Below are 21,034 nucleotides of genomic sequence, written 5' to 3'. Positions count from 1 at the left end.
GAAGCTGAAAGGTCCTGAAAAGTTTTTAATGGCTATAAACTTCTTTGAAGCTTTAGAAGAACAGTCAGGCATGACCACTAGATACCTGATACAGTCCCTATATACCCTTCTGCCACCTTCCCCCCATGCTGCTTCCATATCAAGCTCTTACAGTGGATCTTCCAAGTGGATCATAGCAGGTTGCACAGACCACTTACTAGCAGATCTTTTGGCAATTATGTTCATAGCTTCAGGAAGCTTAGCTGTCTGTTAATTCCCCCCATACCTGCATCAAAAAGACGGGTCCAGGGCTTCCCTGGTGGCACAGTGGTTGGGAGTTCGCCTGCCGACGCAGGGGACGCGGGTTCGTGCCCCGGTCCGGAAAGATCCCACGTGCCGCGGAGCGGCTGGGCCCGTGAGCCATGGCCGCTGGGCCTGCGCGTCCGGAGCCTGTGCTCCGCAACGGGAGAGGCCACAGCAGTGAGAGGCCCGCGTACCACAAAAAAAAAAAAAAAAAAAAAGACGGGTCCAGCAACAAACCATGTGGACCATATGCAGCCCACTTACTGAACTGGGGAATTCTAAGTAGTCAGGCAGACTTGTCCTATAGGAAGCTGAAAATACAGAATTGAAAGGCAGAAAAGCAGCCAATCTTGAGGAATGCACACTGGAAAAACCTCCCTACAGAGGTGATGATTCAAGCACTAAGAAAGGATGAGCTCTCTGAGAATGAGTGTCTAGGGTAGGGATCAAACATGCACAGTCGGGGATGGGAGAAGGCAACAAAGAAATTCAAAAAGAACTACAGACCCTTTAAATAAAATATATCATTATGGAAAATCCCAGTCATACGCAATAGCAGAAGAACACAATGAGCCCCCAGCTTCAACAACTATCAAACCTCTGCCAATCTTGTTTCATCTATACACACTCCCACTTCTCACCCTGCTGCCCTCCTTTTGAACCAGAAGAGACCTTTGAGATCATCTAGTTGAACTGCCTCATTTTATAGGCCCAAAGGGAGTCCACCTCCAACATGGGCCACCAGCAACACATTCGTCACCCATGAGTTATCATCCTAAACTACAGGGGAGAGGGGGGCAAAACAGTTTCCAACCTCCAGTTTAATAACTCCATCAGGAGAAATTTCATTCATTCACACGTAATTATTCAGCACCAACAATGTACCCCTGGTACTGTGTCGGGCACTGGGGACACAGAGGTGAACCAGAGAGATACTGTCCCTGCCTGCACAAGGTTCAATCTTCTAGTTCGGAGAAACACGTAATACACCGGTTATAAACAAACAACTACAGACTGTGCTAACCATCATGAAAGAAACAGGGTGATGCAAGAAGAGAGGGGCGGGGGGCTCCCCTTAGATAGGGTGGTCAGGCCTCTCTAAACAGGTAACATTTGAGCTGAGACCGAGCCAAGGGGCAGGCAAGTGCATCCCACTTTCAACATATAGCTGTGACAGGTCCTTGGCGTGGAGGGATTATATCAGGGATCACGCTAATGGAGAAAGACAAAAGTCTGGGGGTCAGGGGGTGGTTATGGCCCGCTGTCCGAGGTAGGCTTCCGGGTTGGGGGGTGGGGGAGAAAAGCACTTGACCGGTCCTTACAAGCGGGACGTACGAGTAACTTACAAATGGCTAGGACCTAAGACTCTAATAAGCCAAGAGGCTCGTGGAGCCCCCAGGTTCTACTCCGTCCTGTCTCCCGCAGCCTCCAGTCTCTGAAAACTGAAAGAAGCACCAGACATCGCGCCCACCACCCTGGTGGGAGGAGGAGATGGAGACGGTGCAGACCACCGGGGCCCCAGTGCAAGACTAGACCCTAGCTCCGTGGTCTCTTCACGTCAGGCTACTCCAAAAGTCACTTCCCGCACTGGTGCCCCGCCGACCTCGCCAAGGGCTCCCAAGGTTGCAGGCAGGCGGAACCACGGCGTCACACGTGGCAAAGAAAAGAAAATTCCCCCAGAGTGGTGGCCGAGAACGGGCACAGTACCTGTCATGACGCGCGAAGAGAGAGTATGCGGGGATGCGGCCATCACGCACGAGTCCGGCGGCCCCCCGGGGTCCCCGCGTCCTCTCTCCTCACCGGCTGCTGGGTGCCGCCATCTTCTTTCCCCGCCCCCCGTGAGACAAGAGGGAGCTTCCGGTTCGTCACTTCCGGCGGGCGGGACGCGGAAGTGGTGGCCTGTGGCCTGAGGGGCGTTGAGTGGCCGCTCGGCCGGAGCGCGCTGGGCCTAGGGCCCGGGAACTGAGGTACCTTCGCGGGGCGCGAGGAGCGCTGGGCGGCGGAGGCTTCCGAGGAAAGGCCGCGCGCGACGGCGGACTCGCGCCTCCCGCCCCGAGGCCGGCATCCCTGGCCGGACCCGAGGGGCCTGGCGCTTGGGCAGGGCCGGCCTCGGGCTGCTTGCGGGCCGCTTGCAGTTACCTCCGGGATCCTTTTGGGCCGCCGAGGCGCCGGGAGGAAATGGTTCTGGGGACTGTGCCCCCAGCTTCCAGCCCCATCAGTTACAGCTTTACCATATTCGCTGTCAGATGCGGGGAGCGACGCACGCGGGCTCCTGGCCCCTGAGCCACGCCGAGGAGTCGTCAGGAGCATCTCGGGACGAGGAAGGTGCGTGCAGAGTTTAAGATTCCGGGCTCTGGAGTGACCTCTGTATTCCTGGCTCCACCTCCTGGTCTCCTGACCTTTTGAGCAAATGACCTAAGTCCCCTGAACCTCGGTTATGTCGCTGTGCGACGGGGATCATAATAGCATATGTCCCATAAGATGGTTGAGAGAATTAAATGATGTCTCTGCAGTGGGTACCCAGCCAGACTCCTGTCACGGCCAAGAACTGATAAGTTATCATTCGTGTCTGATTAAGAGGGCAGGTTTCAGCGCTCCTCCTTTTTTCCGGTTTTGGTGTTGGAGTTCCGCAACTAACAGTGCACTGAAGGAAAAAGATTCGGCTTTTGAAAGAGAAGAAATAGGTACCTGGGTTCTAGGAGGGTAATTTGTCTGTCTTCAATGATAAGGTGATAGGTGGTCATGTGGGTCATCTCGGCTAGCATTGCCGGGCACGGGGGTACCGAAAAGGATGAGACCCCCTGTCTGTGTGAGAGCTGACACGGTACCAGTGGGGCGAGAGGGGTTGTCAGTTAGCAAGGTCAGTGTGATGGGGCTGATGTAGAAAGTGCTGCAGAAACCCAGGTGAGGTAGCAGTTCTGTGTGGTTGGTCAGGGAAGGCTTCGGAGATTTAAACTTGGTACTCAGTTGGAGGAGCAGTGGATTTTTCCTGCGTACAAGGAAGGGAAAGGATATTCCCTGAAGAGGTAAACAGCGTTAAATACTACGTTAAAAGTTTTCAAAACGCCTTGTAATTTTCCATGTGCTTTTTAGAAACGTTCGGTGTTGACATCCACAGGAAAAGATAACCTTTTTTTTTTTTTTTTTTTCTGCGGTACGTGGGCCTCTCAATGCCGTGGCCTCTCTTATTGCGGAGCACAGGCTCCGGACGCGCAGGCTCAGCGGCCGTGGCTCACGGGCCCAGCCGCTCCGCGGCATGCGGGATCCTCCCGGACCGGGGCACGAACCCGTGTCCCCTGCACCGGCAGGCGGACTCTCAACCACTGCGCCACCAGGGAAGCCCCAGGGTAACCTCTTTTGAATAACAAGTTAAGGCTCAAAGAGTTTTATCTGCCCAAAGTCACCTAGCTGCTGAGTTCCAGACCAATACCAGAACCCCTGATACCTGTTACCACGTGATTTCCACCGTGCCTTACGGCCTTATTCACCCAAGCGTCTTGAAGAGTCACAGCCTCTGTGATTTGTAAAACACAGAGAATTTCAACCTTGGCTGCCTGTCAGCATCACCCGTAGGGCTTTAAAAATTACAGATGCCTGAGCCGCCTCCAGACCTATTAAATTAGAAAGGGTGGGGAATGGATGGAACGGACGTAATTTTCTTTTTAAAGCATATCATAGGTGGGCTTCCCTGGTGGCGCAGTGGTTGAGAGTCCGCCTGCCGGTGCAGGGGACGCGGGTTCGTGCCCCGGTCCGGGAAGATCCCACATGCCGCGGAGCGGCTGGGCCCGTGAGCCATGGCCGCTGAGCCTGCGCGTCCGGAGCCTGTGCTCCGCAACGGGAGAGGCCACAGCAGTGAGAGGCCCGTGTACGGCAAAAAAAAAAGAAAAGAAATAATGTTATCACGATTTACCTAGATAATGGCTTAGCACTCAGTTAAAAACCAAGTTGCCCTCAACTCCCACTTTGTCCTATAGTGGATTTGCTTCAGAATTTGAAAGCAGAATCTCAAATAAAGTTTCTCCTTGGAGAGTCTGTACAGAATCCAATCTGCATTTTATTCCGTCTGATGTGACTTCTGAGTGGATGCTAACTCTCTCAAAGCCTTGATGAATTTACTGCAATAGATACAGACATAGCTTCCTCTAGGCAAAATCCCAACCTAGTATGCAGGATGTAATCAGTTAGCACAGAATTATCCATCTAAAAGCAAAATAGATTTCAGAGCCCAAGGATAGGCAAAGGATCTGAATAGAGTTTTTCCAAAGAAGATATACAAATGGCCAATAAGTACATGAAAAGGTGGTCAAGAGCATTAGCATTCAGAGAAGACTTAAAATCAAATTGGAACCCTGATGTGCTACTGGTGGGAATGTAAAATGGTGCAGCCGCCTTTGAAAACAGTTTGGCAGTTTTTCAAAAAGTTAAATAAAGGGCTGTCATATGACCCAGCAGTTCCACTCCTAGATGGAGAAATGAAGACATACTTACTCAACAATAGAAAGACAGGGTTCTTCCCCCGGTCCCGTGATGTTGGGGGTAGGTGGTGACAAGACAAGCCTGGTTTGCTTCTTGCTTGAGGGAGGCCTCCCTCCTGCTGTGAAAAGGCCGATGCTCAGGCTCCTTCCAGTGAGCTGGGCTCCCACTAGATGTAGCTCTGCTCACCAGCGTCGGGGCTCTCTCATAAGTGTGTGTGTCCAGAGCCTCAGTGTGATAATAAATTGGCTTTTACCCACGCTTGTCCTCCTCTGGAGGCTTAGCAAAGGTGACCACTGCTACAGTAGGCAACTCAGGTGTGGGAAGCGTGGAGTATTTCAGGACCCTGCCTTTGGCCATGGCTTCATGGTGGTGATGCTGGGTCAAGTCAGGTCAGGAGACTAGTGTTAATTAGGCAGTCAAAAGGGTTAAAAAGAACTCTTAAGTGTCACAGAGGTAGCAGCTTCAGAAAGCAGCTACCACCTCTGTAACTGGATGATGGGGAATGAGGTCAAGATTATTACAGTGTGGAAACCGAGAGGAACAGGCACTGCTCTACTGATGCTGTGATCTCTGCGGGGGACCTGACCAAGCTGGATCTTAAGGTGTTAGAAAAGCTGTACGTGGCCTCAGCCGCTGCTGCTGGGGTGAAGGAGCACTGGAGTGAGGTGCCCAGGGGCTGCAGGCAGACGGGAAGCAGGTGGGAGGAGGGACCCCTGCCCTCCCCGTCCTGCAGCATCGCTGTCCCATCTTGGCAGAGCCAAGCGGTGAGAGAGCCTGCAGGAGTGTGGTTTGCAGACTCCCAGCTCCAGCACCACCAGGCACCAGATACAGGGTAAGTTTGGAGCCAGGACAGATAACTGCTGTGAGTTCTTAGGTGAATAGATGTTCCACTGTAAGTGTACAGATTAGGGTTTGCAAATCAGCCTCCTATGAGCTTGAATAACCTAAACCAATTCCTCAGATCTCTTAATAGTTCCTCCAAGGTGACCAGTAAGGATCCTGGTCCAAGGACACTCCAGTCAGACATTACCCCTCAGCTGTAACCTTTTCCAGCTCTATACCCCAGGGCTGACTCCATACAGGAGCTTGGTGACATCGTAAGTGGAAGGCGAAGTTCAGGAATGCAGGAAAATGAAACAGCCGCAGGGAAATGCACTCGAGCAAATTCTGTTCACTGCCGCACCCTTTCACCTTCATTAATCAACAGGCCACGGTTTTAAGGGAAGCAGTACCTGCAGCCCAGGAGGTGAGTCACGATGGCCTCCAGTCAAACAGAGGGATCTCAGCCACAGTTGCCCAGAGTTCCTGACAGCCGGGGAGGCCATGTGACCCAGTTCTGACTAGAGAGAGAGAAGGAGAAACCTGCAGACAAGTTTGCTAGGAAAAACCTCATTCACTACTGAAGGTGTGTAAAGGGTGGTGCTCTGGGCCTTTCCCTTCCTTTCATTCTCAGGAAGCAGGGCTGAAAGTGGAATTCCTGGCACTGAGGCAGCCGTCTCGCAATTGTGAAGTGATGAAGAAACATGCCGGGGAAGGCGGAGTAGGAAAAAGAGAGCCCAGATTCTAGATGAACTTGTTGGGCCCCTGCTCCAAGCCTGGAGCATCTGTCTGCAGACTTACTGCTATAAGCATACTGTTCTGCTTAAGCTACTTTCCGGGTTTGTGGTTCTTGCATCCCTGATGGGACATTGAGGGGTGGGGCCAGGGAGCCGAGTGACCTGCACCAGAGCTTGCTGAGGAAGACGGCATGGAGAAGCAACCCAGATCACGCCAGACCGCTGAAACGCAGGCTGTGTCTAACAAGAATAACACAAACTCGACATGGTGGCTGTTTCCAATAGGATATAAACCCACAACGGTTTAAATAAAACAAATACAAGATGCAGTTTTGTGCAGACTAGCTTCTTGTCTTGTTGCTTGGCTGTTTACTGTGCACCCAGTTCCTTTGCTGATGTCAAAATGTCCTGCTTCCCCACATCAGGAAAGTATCCCTTTTCTGGTTTCCTCCTCCTTGGAATCTTGAAGCCTCGTGAAGAGTATGGTGGAATGCTCCAAGTGTAGCAGGAAACAAATCCTGTTGGCCACTACTGGTTGAGAAAATCGTAACCCATAAAGAACATCCCTAAACACCTAAACACACATTTTTCTATTAGCTACCAGGAACTCTTAAAAATGGTTCTTACATTTTCTGGTAAATGACCTGTCAGTGTTATAAAACTAGAGAATTCCAAGGTACAAGGAGATTTGCTAAATGCAAATTAATAAGAAGAATCCCAGCAAGGTTATTCTCAGAACAAAAATAATTAGCAAGCTACTAGGAAAGCATAAACATCAGATCTTTTCTAAAATTAGTTATTAGTTCTCATCTATGGATCTTCTTTCTCCCTGCATTTGTACCTTTAAGACAATTGATAACAGGAAATGAAGATGTTGATTTCTTTTTTGAAATAAGTATCAATGCATATTTGCAAAAATACGCCATTTCTTTAGCATTTACGGTGCATTAAGTGCTTTATCATGACATCGTTTACTTTTCTCCAGAACCCAGATGTGTTTCATTCCCATTTTCAGATGAAGAGCTTGAGACCGTAAAAGATTTTAAAAGATTAAATAATTTTTCCAAGTTCACATAGCTAGAAAGTAAGTACCACAACTAGAATTTAAACCTGCCTGATTTACAAGAGATGTGTTCTTAATCCTAATATTGGGCCGTCTCCCATATTTTATGTATTATAGAGTCCTCATTATCTGGCATTTTTTCATACTAGTCTAGAGTTTCACATTTCATCAAACAAGTGAACTTATTGTAGTCTGGCCTCAAAAAATCACTTGATTTTGCGTTTTCTGACTTGGGTTCAATTTCCTTTGACCTCAGTTTCTGGGTATATAGAACAGGAATACTAATACCAGGTCCACCACTTCAATTACATTGCACTTTCAATACTTAATGAGAGTTCATGTCTGGACACCTTCAAATAATACTCATTCCGGAGACCTACTGAATCAAAAATCTTTGCGGGTGGGCCTGGGAATCCAGAGTTAAGCAAAATGACTTTATTATTTTTAAAAAATCACATAAGCTTTGTGTAAAATGTCAAGAGTACAGAAAAAGAAAGAAAGCATTCCCAGGAGAAAGAGTCCCCAAGGAAGATGGTGATGGTGATGATGGTGATGGCGGCCATGATGATGATAACAGCACAGACACCCCCTCTATTTCTTAGATTCTTCCTGTGTCCCAGAATTTATGTACCTTGTCTCATCTAATCACATTTCACCTTTGCAACAACCTTACAGCTAACAGATGATTATCCACATTTATAGATAAAGTAATCGAAGCTCCTAGTCTGAGAAATCTGTATTAGGTTCCTAGGGCTGCAATAACAAAGTACCACAAACTGGGTGGCTTAAGACAACAGTTGTGTAGCGTCCCCCAGTTATGGAGCCTAAAGTCTGAAATCAAGGTATCAGTAGGGCCATGGTCCCTCGGAAGCCTCTATGGAGCATCCTTCCTGCCTTTTTCCAGCCTCTGAGAGACTCAGGCATTCAGTTCCCAGGCTGTGTCAGCCAGACTCCCATCTCTCCCTCAGTCTTCACATGGCAGTCTTCCTTCTGTGTCTGTCTTCACAAGGCATTCTATGCTCTGTGTGTGTCTCTGTCCAAATTTCTCTCTTTTAAGGACATGAGTCTAATTGGATGAGTGCCCACCTTAAGGACTTCATCTTAATTTGATTACATCTGCAGAGATCCTATTTCCAAAGCTGACGTTCCCATATCCTGGGGTACTTCAACGTGTCTTTCTAGGGGACACAATTCAACCCATAACACTATCCAAGGATACAATGGCTAGTAAACTGCAGGACTGGATTTGAACCTGGGTGATGCTAGAATCTGGCCCCGTGGCTGTCAGCCACCACATATCCTGTCTGGGGAAGGCACTCGGGGACGTTGTGCTGCAGTGCCTCAAGCAGGGGGAGGTGAAATAAGTGGGGAGAAAAATCTTGCAACTGTTCAGTAACAATTTATTTACAAGAGAACAAAACTCTGGGTGAGTCTCCGACATTTCCTCTGCAACAGTTAGAGATGCCAAGTGACTCCACACAGTGTTCTGAGGGGGAAAAAGTTATGAGCTAAGAACCTTATACCCAGCAATTTCTCTTTCAGTGGGACAGGCGGGTGTTCTCAGAAATGCAAGGGCTCAGAAAATATTCCACGTGTTGAAAAACTATTTGAAGATACATTCCAGTGGTTCAGAGGGTTTGAGATTATACAGACCAGAAAAAAATCTCAAAAATAATTTAGAAACCAACATAGGGATTGCCAGCTTTTAACTGTGTAAAGGCATTTATAACAAACTACCATCTAGTGTTCATGTAATGGCTTCATAAAAGATTGATCATTTTTTTTTTTTTTTTTTTTTTTTTTTTTTTTTTTTGCTGTACGCGGGCCTCTCACTGCTGTGGCCCCTCCCGTTGCGGAGCACAGGCTCCGGACACACAGGCTCCGCGGCCATGGCTCGCGGGCCCAGCCGCTCCGCGGCATGTGGGATCTTCCGGGATAGGGGCACGAACCCGTGTCCCCTGCATCGGCAGGCGGACTCTCAACCACTGCGCCACCAGGGAAGCCCAAGATTGATCATTTTAATGCCAAAAATATTAAAAGAATATAATCTGATAGCTACTTAAATGGAATAGTTTAGCTTTATGGAAAAAATATTTGTATTTAATATATTTTACCCCAGAGGAGCGAAGAACTTTTTCTGTAGATAAGATCTCACCCATGAATGGGTGTTTGAGAATCAGGAGCCCACAGGAACCTAAAGAAGGACAAGTGAAAATGTGTTCGGGCTAGCATTCAGGATTTATGCCACTGGGGGGGGGGAAATATGATTTGAAACTGACCATAATCATTTCCATCTTCTCAGGAAAGTTTCAGTGGGAAAATCAGTCTTTGCAGTTGCTACTCCCTTCCACATACAGAGGGTAGAAGGAAGGAGATAACTTATTCCCTCTGCTGACATCTGGGTTTCCACTTAGTCTTTCCAAGTTCTCATGAAAATATCCATGAAAGGACCACTAGTTTAAAATAATGGTTTGCATTCGCACATTTAATTACTTCTCCCTCCCCAATTCTCTATAAAAAGAACATGTCTGCATTTCAAACTGAGGGTTTGCCCATTTGGCTATAATTTCTGAGAATTTCTGCAAATTAGAGTACAGGTGAGGCCAGAGTGAGAAAAGAACCCATCAGTCTACGATCCATGACATATAAAGGGTGAGACTCATGTATGGAGAAAGAGGAGGGGCCGCCTAGCAAAATTCAACCAGTACCTCCCTCCCCAAACTCAGAGCCAGAGGGGCTGGGAGCCAGGACAAACAGAATCTGGAAGCCAGTGTATCAGGTACAGACACAGAGGCCGCTTGAAGCGTTCAATCACACTTATACTTGGAATGAGTTCTGGGACTAAGTAAAGAAGGGCAGCTGTGAAGCTGGCTTAAAACTGAGGAAGTGGGTGTGAGTTGGGAAATGCTGCCCTGGAGCCTTTGCCCTAGAGCCCTAGCTAAGGGTAAGCTAGAATGACAATCAGGTACAGAGACTTTGAGGCACCATGGTGAAGTTCTTCCCCCATATCTGTTCCCTTCCTCACCTGCTAGGCACACGGACCTTCTATATAGTATGAAGTAATACTATGGTAAATCAAATCACAATTTCACTATCACAGTAACTACAGAGATATCAATCCAAAGACACACTGAATAAGAAATTTGCAACCTTTCTTAAGGGACTATACAATGGTAACAAGTCCTCAAATCTAAATGACTTGACTCCAACAAAAGGGTTTACTTCTTGCTCACTTAAAGCTTGATGCAAGCTGGGTGACTCGTCAAGGCTGCCATCCTCCGAGCACAAAGATCCAGGCTGCTTCTGTGTTGTGGCTCCACCATTCTCAATATGTCCTGTATGGTCACCACCTTATCAAAGAAAGAGACTCGCGTGTACGCATCAAAAATGGCAAATGTCTTTTATACTCCCAGTCCATTGCTCAGAACTAATCAAATGTCCCTAACATAACTGCAATGCAAGGGCATCTGAGAAATGTAGGTAAGCAATGAAACATACGGGTATTACTCTGCCACAGGGACATAAAAGAAGACTTGGATAAAATGAAAGGCATACCATGCTTCTGTATCAGGAGAGATAATATTGTAATGATGTTAATTCTCTCCAGTATAATATAGGGCTGTAACATAATCCTGACACAGTACTTAATAAAATAACCCCAGAGTTCTTCAGGAAGAATAAATGAGCAAGAATAACCAAGAAAAGTTAGAAAGTAAAGTAGAATAAGGCAGGGCTCTCCACCAAGGTGTTAAATGTATTGTGAAGCTCCAGTTAAAATAATTTGGTGGTGCTTGCCCAAGAATAGATAACAAGATCATTGGAACAAAATGACAAGTCTAAGAACAGACCAAAGGGTATATACACATTTAGCATATTTAGATAAGAGCAGCATCCTTAATAAGTATGGAAAAGAATATTTAGCTGAAACATTTAGCATAGGGGCCACCGAATCAACACTTGGGAGGAATGTTAAGTCTGTACCTCACACTGAACTCCAAAATCTATTTCAGATGGATTGAAAAGTTTAAATGAGTTAATAGAGGGAAATAAAAGCTTGGGAAGGACTGTCTCAGCGTGACTTAGGTCAAAGGATCCATAAAGATGCATGCGTTTTTCTTTTAACCTAAAAATTTTAAACTTCTCTGTCCCAAACAACAGATCAAGCTAAAAGGCAATCAAAAATGAGGAAATCAACTGCATCACATATGACAGACAAGGGAGTACCACTATTAACATGTGAACAGCTCTAGAGATAAATGATAAATGCACAAAATTATATGAATGAATAGACATGGGTTTTTTTGATAAACATAAAAATTTCAATATCATTAGGGTCAAAGTACAAATTCAGAAAACCTGGTATAGTCTTCTACCTACTGAATTGGCAAAGATTAAAAAAAGTGATAATTGGTGCTGTTAGGGTGCAGGGTGACGGGGAGTATACATTTATATCCAGTCGGCCCTCCATATCCACAGGTTCCACATCCATGGATCCAACCAACTTTAAATCGAAAATATATTTGTTTAAATTCCAGAAAGTTCCTAAAAGCAAAACTTGAATTTGCTACACACCAGCAACTATTTACATAGCATTTACCTTGTATTAGAAGTAATCTAGAGATGATTTAAAGTATATGGTAAGACGTGCATAGGTCATATGCAAATACTACACCATTTTATATAAGGGACTTGAGCATCCATGGATTTTGGAAACTGTGGAGGTTCTGGAATCAGGCCAATGTGGATACTGACAACTGCACTCTCTCTGGAGGGCAGTTTGTTAAAGTCTCCAGAAGTTTCTACCTGGGCATTCTACTTCTAGGAATTTATTCTAATAAATAATAATAATAGTACATTTGTAGAAATAATTATTTATAAAAATCATCATCCAATCTCAGTTTTAGGAGCAAAAGTTTGGAAACAACCTAAATGTTCAGTAATAATTCTTGGTAAATATCCAGTATGTTTTGACTGAATAAATTGTTTTATGTCCTTATGCACAGGCATTGTAAATATTGTTGTAAAGTTTGTTTATAGGCATTAAAATGTTCATAGGCTATATTTGAATGAACAAAGCAAACTACCTACAGTATGTTCCTATTTTAATTTTTCAGAGTTTATATATGTCTTAAAAAATTCTAGAAACATACATTCAAAATTAACAGCAGTCACCTCTGGTTGATAGAATTAAGGCAATTTAAAATATTCTTTTTCATTCTCTGTATTTAAAAATATATGTATTCTACAATAAGTGTGTCTCACTAAATTAAAAAATGGAGAAGGTGGAGGGGAAAAAAAAAAAAACTGTGAGACTCCCAGAGTGGCCACTGCCAGGATCTGACGTGTGGATCAAAAAAAGAGAATGACTGTTGTGCCCTCATGGCTGCCTGAAAACACATATTTCAGAGTTGGCTGCATACTTTCTGGTAGCTTTATTCCAAGGGCTGAGGTTTGCAAACAAGCTAAGCCAAGTACAGCGTGTGCCCCATCAGGTGGTTTTTGGAGCTCACCAGGGATGAGTAACGCTCGCTCATTTACCTTTGGAGGAGTCCATGCGGGGCGCCGAGGTGTTGACAGAACCTGCGCTGAGAGCAATGTTTATTTATATCTCCTCACCATCATTCACGGCTAAATCGAGGGCTTTCTCCGAATTTGCTCACAGTTTGCATTTGCAGTTCTCTCCACTGGTGATCCCTGGTTGGGTTTGGCTGGGCTTGAGCAAATGAAGAGGAACTGAGACGGTGAATGGGGCCGAGTGCTGTGATTCACGCGTGCTACAGGCTCGGTTGCTTACACCGTACGTGTTGGAGATGCTAAGGTCTCCAGACTTCTGCTTTGCACCTTGAGGACTAATTCACATCTGCACTGCTCATGCTAGAAGATGTTTTAAAGTGTGTGACTCTGTGTGTGTGTGTAGCCAGTTGGGATGGGGGGAGCCCTCATAATGTCCCAGTTAGGGGTGAGCCATTTGTATCCATTGAATGTCTTTATGGAACATGAACAGTCCTATAAGCCTCTGTTTATTATGGAAAACCTCAAATATATAAAAAGCAGAGAGTTGACCCTCCCCAAATAGGGGTACATATAATTGCATCAGCAATCATCAACACGTGGCCAATCTTATTTTCTTTATAATCCCACCACTGTCCTACCCCAACTATTAGACACTGCAAATGCTAGCAGCTATGGAGTTCAAGTTGGAAGTCTTAGAAACTCTTCTATGTAATTTGTGAATTGTGGGGTGAGAGAGAATAGAGCAAAAGATTAGGGAGCCAGATAGACCTGACCTGAAGCAGGCTTGACCATTACAATTTGCTGCTTTGTTGATCTTAGGCCACTTAAACTTTCTGATCCTCATCTGTGAAATGGGAACATAGTACATAGCTTTTAGGACAACTGCATTAAACCCATGGTGCAGTTAAAGTAACAAGCACCATTCTCTGTATCTAGCAGGTCCTTAACTGTTATTTTATTACTATTTCTACTCCTCTATCTAGAGTAGAAAACCTAAAGTATAGAAAGAGAAAGCCCTTCACAATATCAAAATTTCCGAACAGGCTGATAAATAACCGTTGTCCACTTGCTGAAGTCACCACTTAGGAATGAGTACCTTTTGAGAGTAAAATCTGTAACTGGCCATTGTCATTAGTGTGAGCTGCTGCCTTCTCACTGTAAAGGATAAATACGTACCAATTTTGTCCAAAATTTCACCAACATGGGCATGAACAAATGTTTTTAAATTCCCCCATTACTTGACCCCTTGTTTGGGTTCAGTGCTAGAGACGCAAACAAGGTGATTGGTGTGCTTTCATGAGTCAGTGTCGATTAGCTTTTCAGCCTAAGTCATCATCCTTCTACCGAGGAAACGAAAACAGAGCAGGTCCGTTGTGATGGGAAGCTAGGGTGTTAGGGAAACGTGATGTCTGAGGAGCTACTTCTCAGGTGGTTGGACCTACAAAGTGAAACAAGTTGGAGTGAGTCAGGGGAGGTGGGGTGCTGGGAGGACAGGACCTGGAGTAGCTGGGAAAACGTGAGCGCATGAATCATCTGGATGGTGTGTGCGCAACAGGAAGAAAAGTCACCGAACTTGGAACTGGGGAGCACTGTGGACAGATGTCAGTAGGCTCTCCAACCTGGTTCAGGTCTGTGTGAACTCAGCAAGGCGTTCCAGCTCAAATCAAGAGCAGTGAGTTTCGGAAAGTCAATTAATTTCTTAACTGCTCTTTCCAATTAATTTCTGACCTGAGGCAAGTCACTCTGCCCTAATAAGTATTCTCCCTATCAGCTGGGCTTTGAGAAGTGGGTTCCTCTATCATGTCGAAAGGGTGTGTCTATTAGTAACTGTGCTTTTGCAGTGGACACAGAAGTGGGCACCTCAGATCCCACTTCAAGGGAGCTCACAGCCCCTGACTCTAGAACCTTCCAGATCCAACTCAGCTTTTGAGCCGAGACCACATTCTTTCTAGAAGGCCCCCAACCAATGACTGAGCATGAGATGAATCTAGGGCTTGGCCATCTCTGCCCAATGTGGGGCTCTTCCAGGGCTCCCTATTGGATTAGCCTAAACCTTCTCAAATCCACATGACAATCTGAGGCTCCCCCTGGGAGAGCATCCTGCCTGCTCCAATAATCTGCCCTGAAGCTTAACTCAGTCCCTGAAGGTCCACCTGACACATGTGGTATGGAAATAATTCAGAAGTTACAAGGAACAACTATTAACAGGATGATAGCAGACTTAAATCATAGATGCTCAAGTTGCAAAAGTTTATGCCATACACAAAAGAGCCGTATTTTTAAAAAAGACTTGGCACTGTGATAGTATTCTTTCATCCTGGAACTAACATTTCAGAGTTTTGGTTACAAACCTGTACTTCCCTTAGCCAGGAGTTTCATGACCAGTTAGATAACCACATCCCTTCCCAGCCTGCCTTCTGTTCTTTTCTGTCAGGTCCATGACCTTTTAATTTTTCCTTTTTGAAGTGTGCTTTTCTTTTTTTAAATTGAGGTATAGTTAATTTACAGTGTTTCATGTGTACAACAAAGTGATTCAGTAAAATATGGTTTTCTTTAAGATTTTCAGAAAAAAGTTATTTATTTTTTTGTTTTTTAAAGTGATGTCTTACATATTATCAAGACAAGAAAATTCTCTGTTGAAGTCATCTGGATCCACACATCTTATTCATTATCTAGTTCAACTATTGGTCAACATTTACTTACAGGGGTCCAGTATTGGCTAGGAATTACATTTTGGTTGCTGATAATGGTGTCCCAAATAAGGTGGTATAGACAAGAGAAAGTGTAAAGAAATCCAAAACATGATGGCTTTCTATCAACCAGGCTGTGTTAAACTACAAATCCCAGAATGACCTTTCCTGTGTATCTCCAGGTCAAGTGGGTCGCAGAGAGCTTCTCTGGGAGATTTGGAGATAGAAGGGCCATCGCAGCCATTGTGTAGCTCACACATGTTGTCATTACCTGCTGACTCACCTTATCACACAACGAGGTGAGCCAGCACCTGGGCCCACAGTTGCTCCATCTTTTCTTGGATCCGCCTTCAGCTTCTCTGACACCTGCACCTGGGCCAGGTGTACCCATTTAGCTCGGTGACGAAGGTGCCCAGTTTCTAAAGGATATTCACACCACTAAGGTCAGAGGCAGTGAGATCTGACACTGGTTCAGTCTGTCCCCAGGGACTCTGGGTTGTGCTTGTGGGTCCCGCTTGTTCTCTTCCTCCTCATTTCCATCTTCCTCTCTCCACTGCCTGCAGCCTCCAGCCCAGCATCGGGTGCAAGGACAACAGCCTTACAGATTCTGCTTAAGCTGCTCCTGCGATAGCCTAAGGTCCAGACTCTGTAGGGATTCTGCTTCTCTGATGGAACCTTAGCTGATACGCAGAAGTGGACAGCCCAGTGTTGGAATGGAGGACGCACCTTGTCTTTCAGTTCAGCCATCCTTACCACAAGTGCTTCCATCCTCAGGATCACAAGGTATAGCCACCATACTCTGGTCACTATTTCCTGTTCCTGGCAAAGAGGGGAAGAAGAGAAAGCCAAAAGGGGGTTTTCCTGGAAGCTCCATGTGTAGCCCTAACCTTGGGAACGTGAAGTCCTGACATCTAAACTACCTCTGTGCCTTCAAGGAATATGTGACTGAATAGAGTAGAACATTGAGTGTAGCATGGACTCCATGTAAATTGCAGCTGAAATTCAGTGTCTAACAGTGATGTGGAGGATGACAAATAACTTAAGCTGAGCTTTTTGTAAAGGGGAGGGTACACTTATATGGGGAAAGTTTTCTGGAAGAGGTCACTTTACACTATGATTTCAAGAAGGTAAAGGATGTGGCATAGTGGAAAGGATAGAGGGAATTATACAAATATGGTGGAGTGAGAGGTGGGAGAAGTAAGAAAGTAAAAATAAAACATTTCTGATTTGAAACAGATTATGCATTTGGTGTTAATGACTGATTTGACTCAGCCTCACAGCTTAGACTGCAGGGTATATGTCTGAATATGTGCACATATGAGATGTGCATTTATGTGAAAGAGAAACTTAAATAATGTGTATTTTCCTTGTTTACCAGAAAGTTTTCTTTGTTTAGTAGAGGCTTTTAAGTACAGAAAACATAAGAAAAAAATCGATATTAGAAAAAAATGTGTCTCAATTAGGAAACGAACTTGATGACACTTCTTAGGACTTTTCCATGACTGTCCCCTTCAAATTATAACTAGGGTGAATTTGGTACAAATGCTGGAAAGATGAAGAGAGTTTAGAAAAAGCCAAATAGGAAAATTTTTTTTCATTCATCACTTCCATCCATTGCATTATAGAGAAGGTAGCTGGAGACCTTTATTTACCATTCCTGCCTTTATTTACTAGGCTGCTGCTTATAAAATGGGTCAAATGTCCTATTTTGTTTTAATTTTGTCCTATTTTCATTTGAACTCAAACTAATTTGTTCCTTAAAAATGAGAAGACGAACACACTGAGCTTAGGTACCTTAAGGTATTTTAAGAATTGACAGAAAAATCAGTACTTAATACAGATTATTATTGTATCAAGAAATTATGAAATATTTGTACTATTAGAAAACTTTGTCCAGAATGTACGACTTCAGTATATATCCATTATTTAGTGTCAGGAAAGTTTGAATTTGCTTAAGAACTCCTTAAAGATTGCTGTTGAGAATTATGCCATGAAAAAAAATAATCAAACCAATAAGCCCACCTTTTTCTAATGAACCACCTCATTTGCCAAGTTAAGAAATATAGAAATACGCACTTAGTGCTGATTTAACGCATGATGTTACATGGTATTAGAAATCTCTGTCTCAGAAATAAGTAATGGTACACAACTGGTCAGAAAGTGTAGCAGGTATGATTCTCAGGCCACAGATACAGGGAAGCAAGAAATGTATCTTCTTTGGTGTACTTTATTCCATTTTTTTCATAACCACTTATCTTCTAATCCAAACTTCTATTCTACAATGATGGAGGTAACTTAGCCAATTGTGGGTTCATGGCCCTTTTCACTGTGACTTAAAGGAAAAGTTCAACAAGTTCAAGAACTTACAGGATAAATTGAAAAAAATTACTTGAAAATATATATAAGAAATGTTGCTGACACAACTGGACATCCACATGCGAAAAAACGAATCTAGACACAGAATTTCCACCTTTCAAAAAATTAACTCAGAATGGATCATAGAACTAAATGTAAAATGTACAGTTACACAACTCCTGGAAGATAACATAGGAGAAAATCTAGGTGATCTCGGGTTTGATGATAACTTCTTAGATACAACATCATTTAAAAGCTTCTGCTCTGCAAAAAAGACACTATGAAGAGAATAAAAAGACAAACCACAATCTAGGAGAAAATCTTTGCAAAACACAAATCAGATAAAGGACCAGTATCCAACATGTATAAAGAACTCTTAAAATTGAAAAATCAGAAAACAACCCATTAAAAATGGGCAAGAGATCTGAACAGATACCTTGCCAGAGACGATATATAGATAGCAAATAAGCATGAGAAAAGATGTTCAACTTTATATGTCACAGGGGAAATGTAAATTAAAACAATGAGATGCCACTACACACCTATTAGAATGGCCCCAAATCCAGAACACTGACGATACCAAGTGCTGGTGAGGATGAGGAGTGACAGGAACCCTTATTCTTTGCTACTGGGAATGTAAAATGATAGAGCCGCATTGGAAGACAGTTCCAAAGTGGAACTGACGATTTCTTACAAAACTAAATATATTCTTACCAGATGATCCAGCAATTGTGCCCATTGGTATTTATACAAATGAGTTGAAAATTCATGTCCACATAAAAACCTGTTCACAGGTGTTTACAGAAACCTTATTCATAATTGCCAAAACTTGGAAGCAACCAGGATGTCCTTTAGTAGGTTAACTGTGGTCCATCCAGACAATGGAATGTTATTCAGTACTAAAAAGAAGTGAGCTATCACCCATGCAAGACATGGAGGAGCCTTAAATGTGTATTACTAAGTGAAGAAACCAGTCTGAAGAGGCGACATACTGTATGATCCCAACTATATGACATTTTCGAAAAGTAAAACTATGGAGACAATAAAAAGATTAAAGTTGCCAAAGGTTTGGGTAGTACAAGGAAAGAATAATAAGTAGAGAACAGAGAGTTTTTAGGGAAATGAATCTATTATTCTGCAGGTTACCATAATGGTGACCTACATGTTATTATACATTATACATTTATCAAAATCTATAGAATGTGTACCACTGAGAGATGGCCCTAATGTAAACTGTAGACTTTAGTTAATGATAATATATTGATATTGGCTCTTTTTTTTTTTCCCCTGTCTGCATTGGGATTTCGTTGCTGCGCATGCTTTCTCTAGTTGCAGCGAGCAGGGACTACACTTCGTTGTGGTGCACGGGCTTCTCATTGCAGTGGCTTCTCTTGTTGCGGAGCATGGGCCCTGGAGTGCAAGGGCTTCAGTGGTTGTGGAACGTGGGCTTAGTTGCTCCGTGGCATGTGGGACCTTCCTGGACCAGGGATCGAACCCATGTCCCCTGCATTGGCAGGCGGATTCTTAACCACTGCACCACCAGGGAAGTCCCAATATTGGCTCATTGATTGTCACAAACGACCACAGTAACTCAGGATGTTAATAATGGTAACTGGGGTAATTAGGAGAAGTGTGAGGAGCACATGTGAACTCTACTTTCTCTCAGTTTTTTCTGAAAATGTAAAGCTGCCCCATAAAAGCATATTAATTAAAAATATGCCTAATATACCTATTAATTAAAAATATACCTAACAGTTATAGAAGAGAGATTCTGAAGAGAAAATCACAAGATCTCATATACACACAAAAATATTTCCAACAGGAAAGAAGGAGCAGTAAAGAAGAGCAATAATGAAAAAAATTATGCACGAATTTTGTATGGGAGAAAGATTTACATATTTAAATCAAAGGACAAAATTAATGTTAGGCAAATTTAATAAAAGTACGCATAGATTATCTGAATTAAAATTCTAATTTCAAGGAATTTAATGGGAAAGAATTAGGCATATTTTCCCCCCACAAACAGAAACACCAAAATAAAAAGAAGCAATTAAAACATAATTCTGCTGGAAAAAATGTAGCTCAAGTGTTTTAGATCAAGCCAGTATTTTGTATGGGCAAATGTGACAGAGACTTTCTTAGATATATTTGGGGATGCAGAAAATATGCCTCATATATGCCAGTCCTAAAAAAAAAATGACCAGAAATGTCCTGCTCACTAGAAATGAGCCATAGCAGAGAACTGAAGAATAAGAGACTAATGCATAAAAGAATGGTGATGCATAATGAAAGCATAAAAATGTCGACATTTAAGTGATCATTGTTACTAAGTTCAAAAAGCAATGTAAATTAAAAAAAAATATTCTTGAAAGAGACTACATCATATGTCATGAAGTATTTACAAGTACCAATCAGATTAGAGGACACAAAGATTTTAATAAATTCCAAATCATAGGAATTATACAGGCACAAAATGCAGCAATAACACTTTAAAATGTGTTAACACTAGTATAAACACACACACAAAAATAAACATCGTGGCCCTTTACAACTTTCCTAAATAACCCAGGGCAAGGAAGAAATCAAAACAACAATTTTAGACTATTTAGAAAATAATGGTTCCTGAACCAAGACGGTGGAGTAAAAGGACGTGCTCTCACTCCCTCTTGCGAGAACAACAGAATCACAACTAACTGCTGAACAGTCATTGACAGGAAGACACTGGAACTCACCAAAAAAGATACCCCACATCCAAAGACAAAAGAGAAGCCACATTGAGACGGTAGGAGGGGTGCAATCACAATAAAATCAAATCCCTTAACTGCTGGGTGGGTGACTCACAAACTGGAGAACACTTATACCACAGAAGTCCACCCACTGGAGTGAAGTTTCTGAGCCCCACGTCAGGCTTCCGAACCTGGGGGTCTGGCAACGGGAGGAGGAATTCCTAGAGAATCAGACTTCGAAGGCTAGTGGGATTTGATTGCAGGACTCTGACAGGACTGGGGGAAACAGAGACTCCAATCTTGGAGGTCACACACAAAGTAGTGTGCACATCGGGACCCAGGGGAAGGAGCAGTGACCCCAGGGGAGACTGA

General features: G+C 43.9%; 2 protein-coding genes across 7 annotated transcripts in view; one reads left to right on the top strand and one right to left on the bottom strand.

Moving 5' to 3' along the window:
* COX10 (cytochrome c oxidase assembly factor heme A:farnesyltransferase COX10) overlaps positions 1–2,122 on the bottom strand; it is a 111,224-nt gene extending 109,102 nt beyond the window's left edge. For both annotated transcript variants that reach the window (XM_081219284.1, XM_081219285.1), the window contains exon 1: positions 1,990–2,122. In XM_081219284.1, coding sequence (XP_081075410.1) covers positions 1,990–2,032 — 43 coding nt within the window. In that variant the 5' untranslated portion in view covers positions 2,033–2,122. The remainder of the gene's footprint in view (positions 1–1,989) is intronic.
* Positions 2,123–2,140: 18 nt separating this feature from the next.
* Positions 2,141–21,034, top strand: part of LOC308607410 (uncharacterized protein) — a 47,931-nt gene continuing 29,037 nt past the window's right edge. Inside the window, exons 1-5 of one of the 5 annotated variants that reach the window (XM_081219291.1) lie at positions 2,141–2,249; positions 2,529–2,607; positions 5,514–5,590; positions 5,966–6,004; positions 6,212–6,640. In XM_081219291.1, coding sequence (XP_081075417.1) covers positions 2,529–2,607; positions 5,514–5,590; positions 5,966–6,004; positions 6,212–6,325 — 309 coding nt within the window. In that variant the 5' untranslated portion in view covers positions 2,141–2,249 and the 3' untranslated portion in view covers positions 6,326–6,640. Of the gene's footprint in view, positions 2,250–2,528; positions 2,608–5,513; positions 5,591–5,965; positions 6,641–16,144; positions 16,770–21,034 lie in introns of those variants that run through there. The other 4 variants (XM_081219292.1, XR_014014003.1, XR_014014004.1 and 1 more) reach the window with 4 other exon arrangements.

The sequence above is a fragment of the Mesoplodon bidens genome, assembly GCF_964165515.1.
Source record: "Mesoplodon bidens genome assembly, chromosome: 19".
Lineage (NCBI taxonomy): Eukaryota > Metazoa > Chordata > Mammalia > Artiodactyla > Ziphiidae > Mesoplodon > Mesoplodon bidens.
The sequence above is the reverse complement of the archived record's forward strand: the minus strand, read 5'-3'. Positions and strand labels throughout refer to the sequence as shown.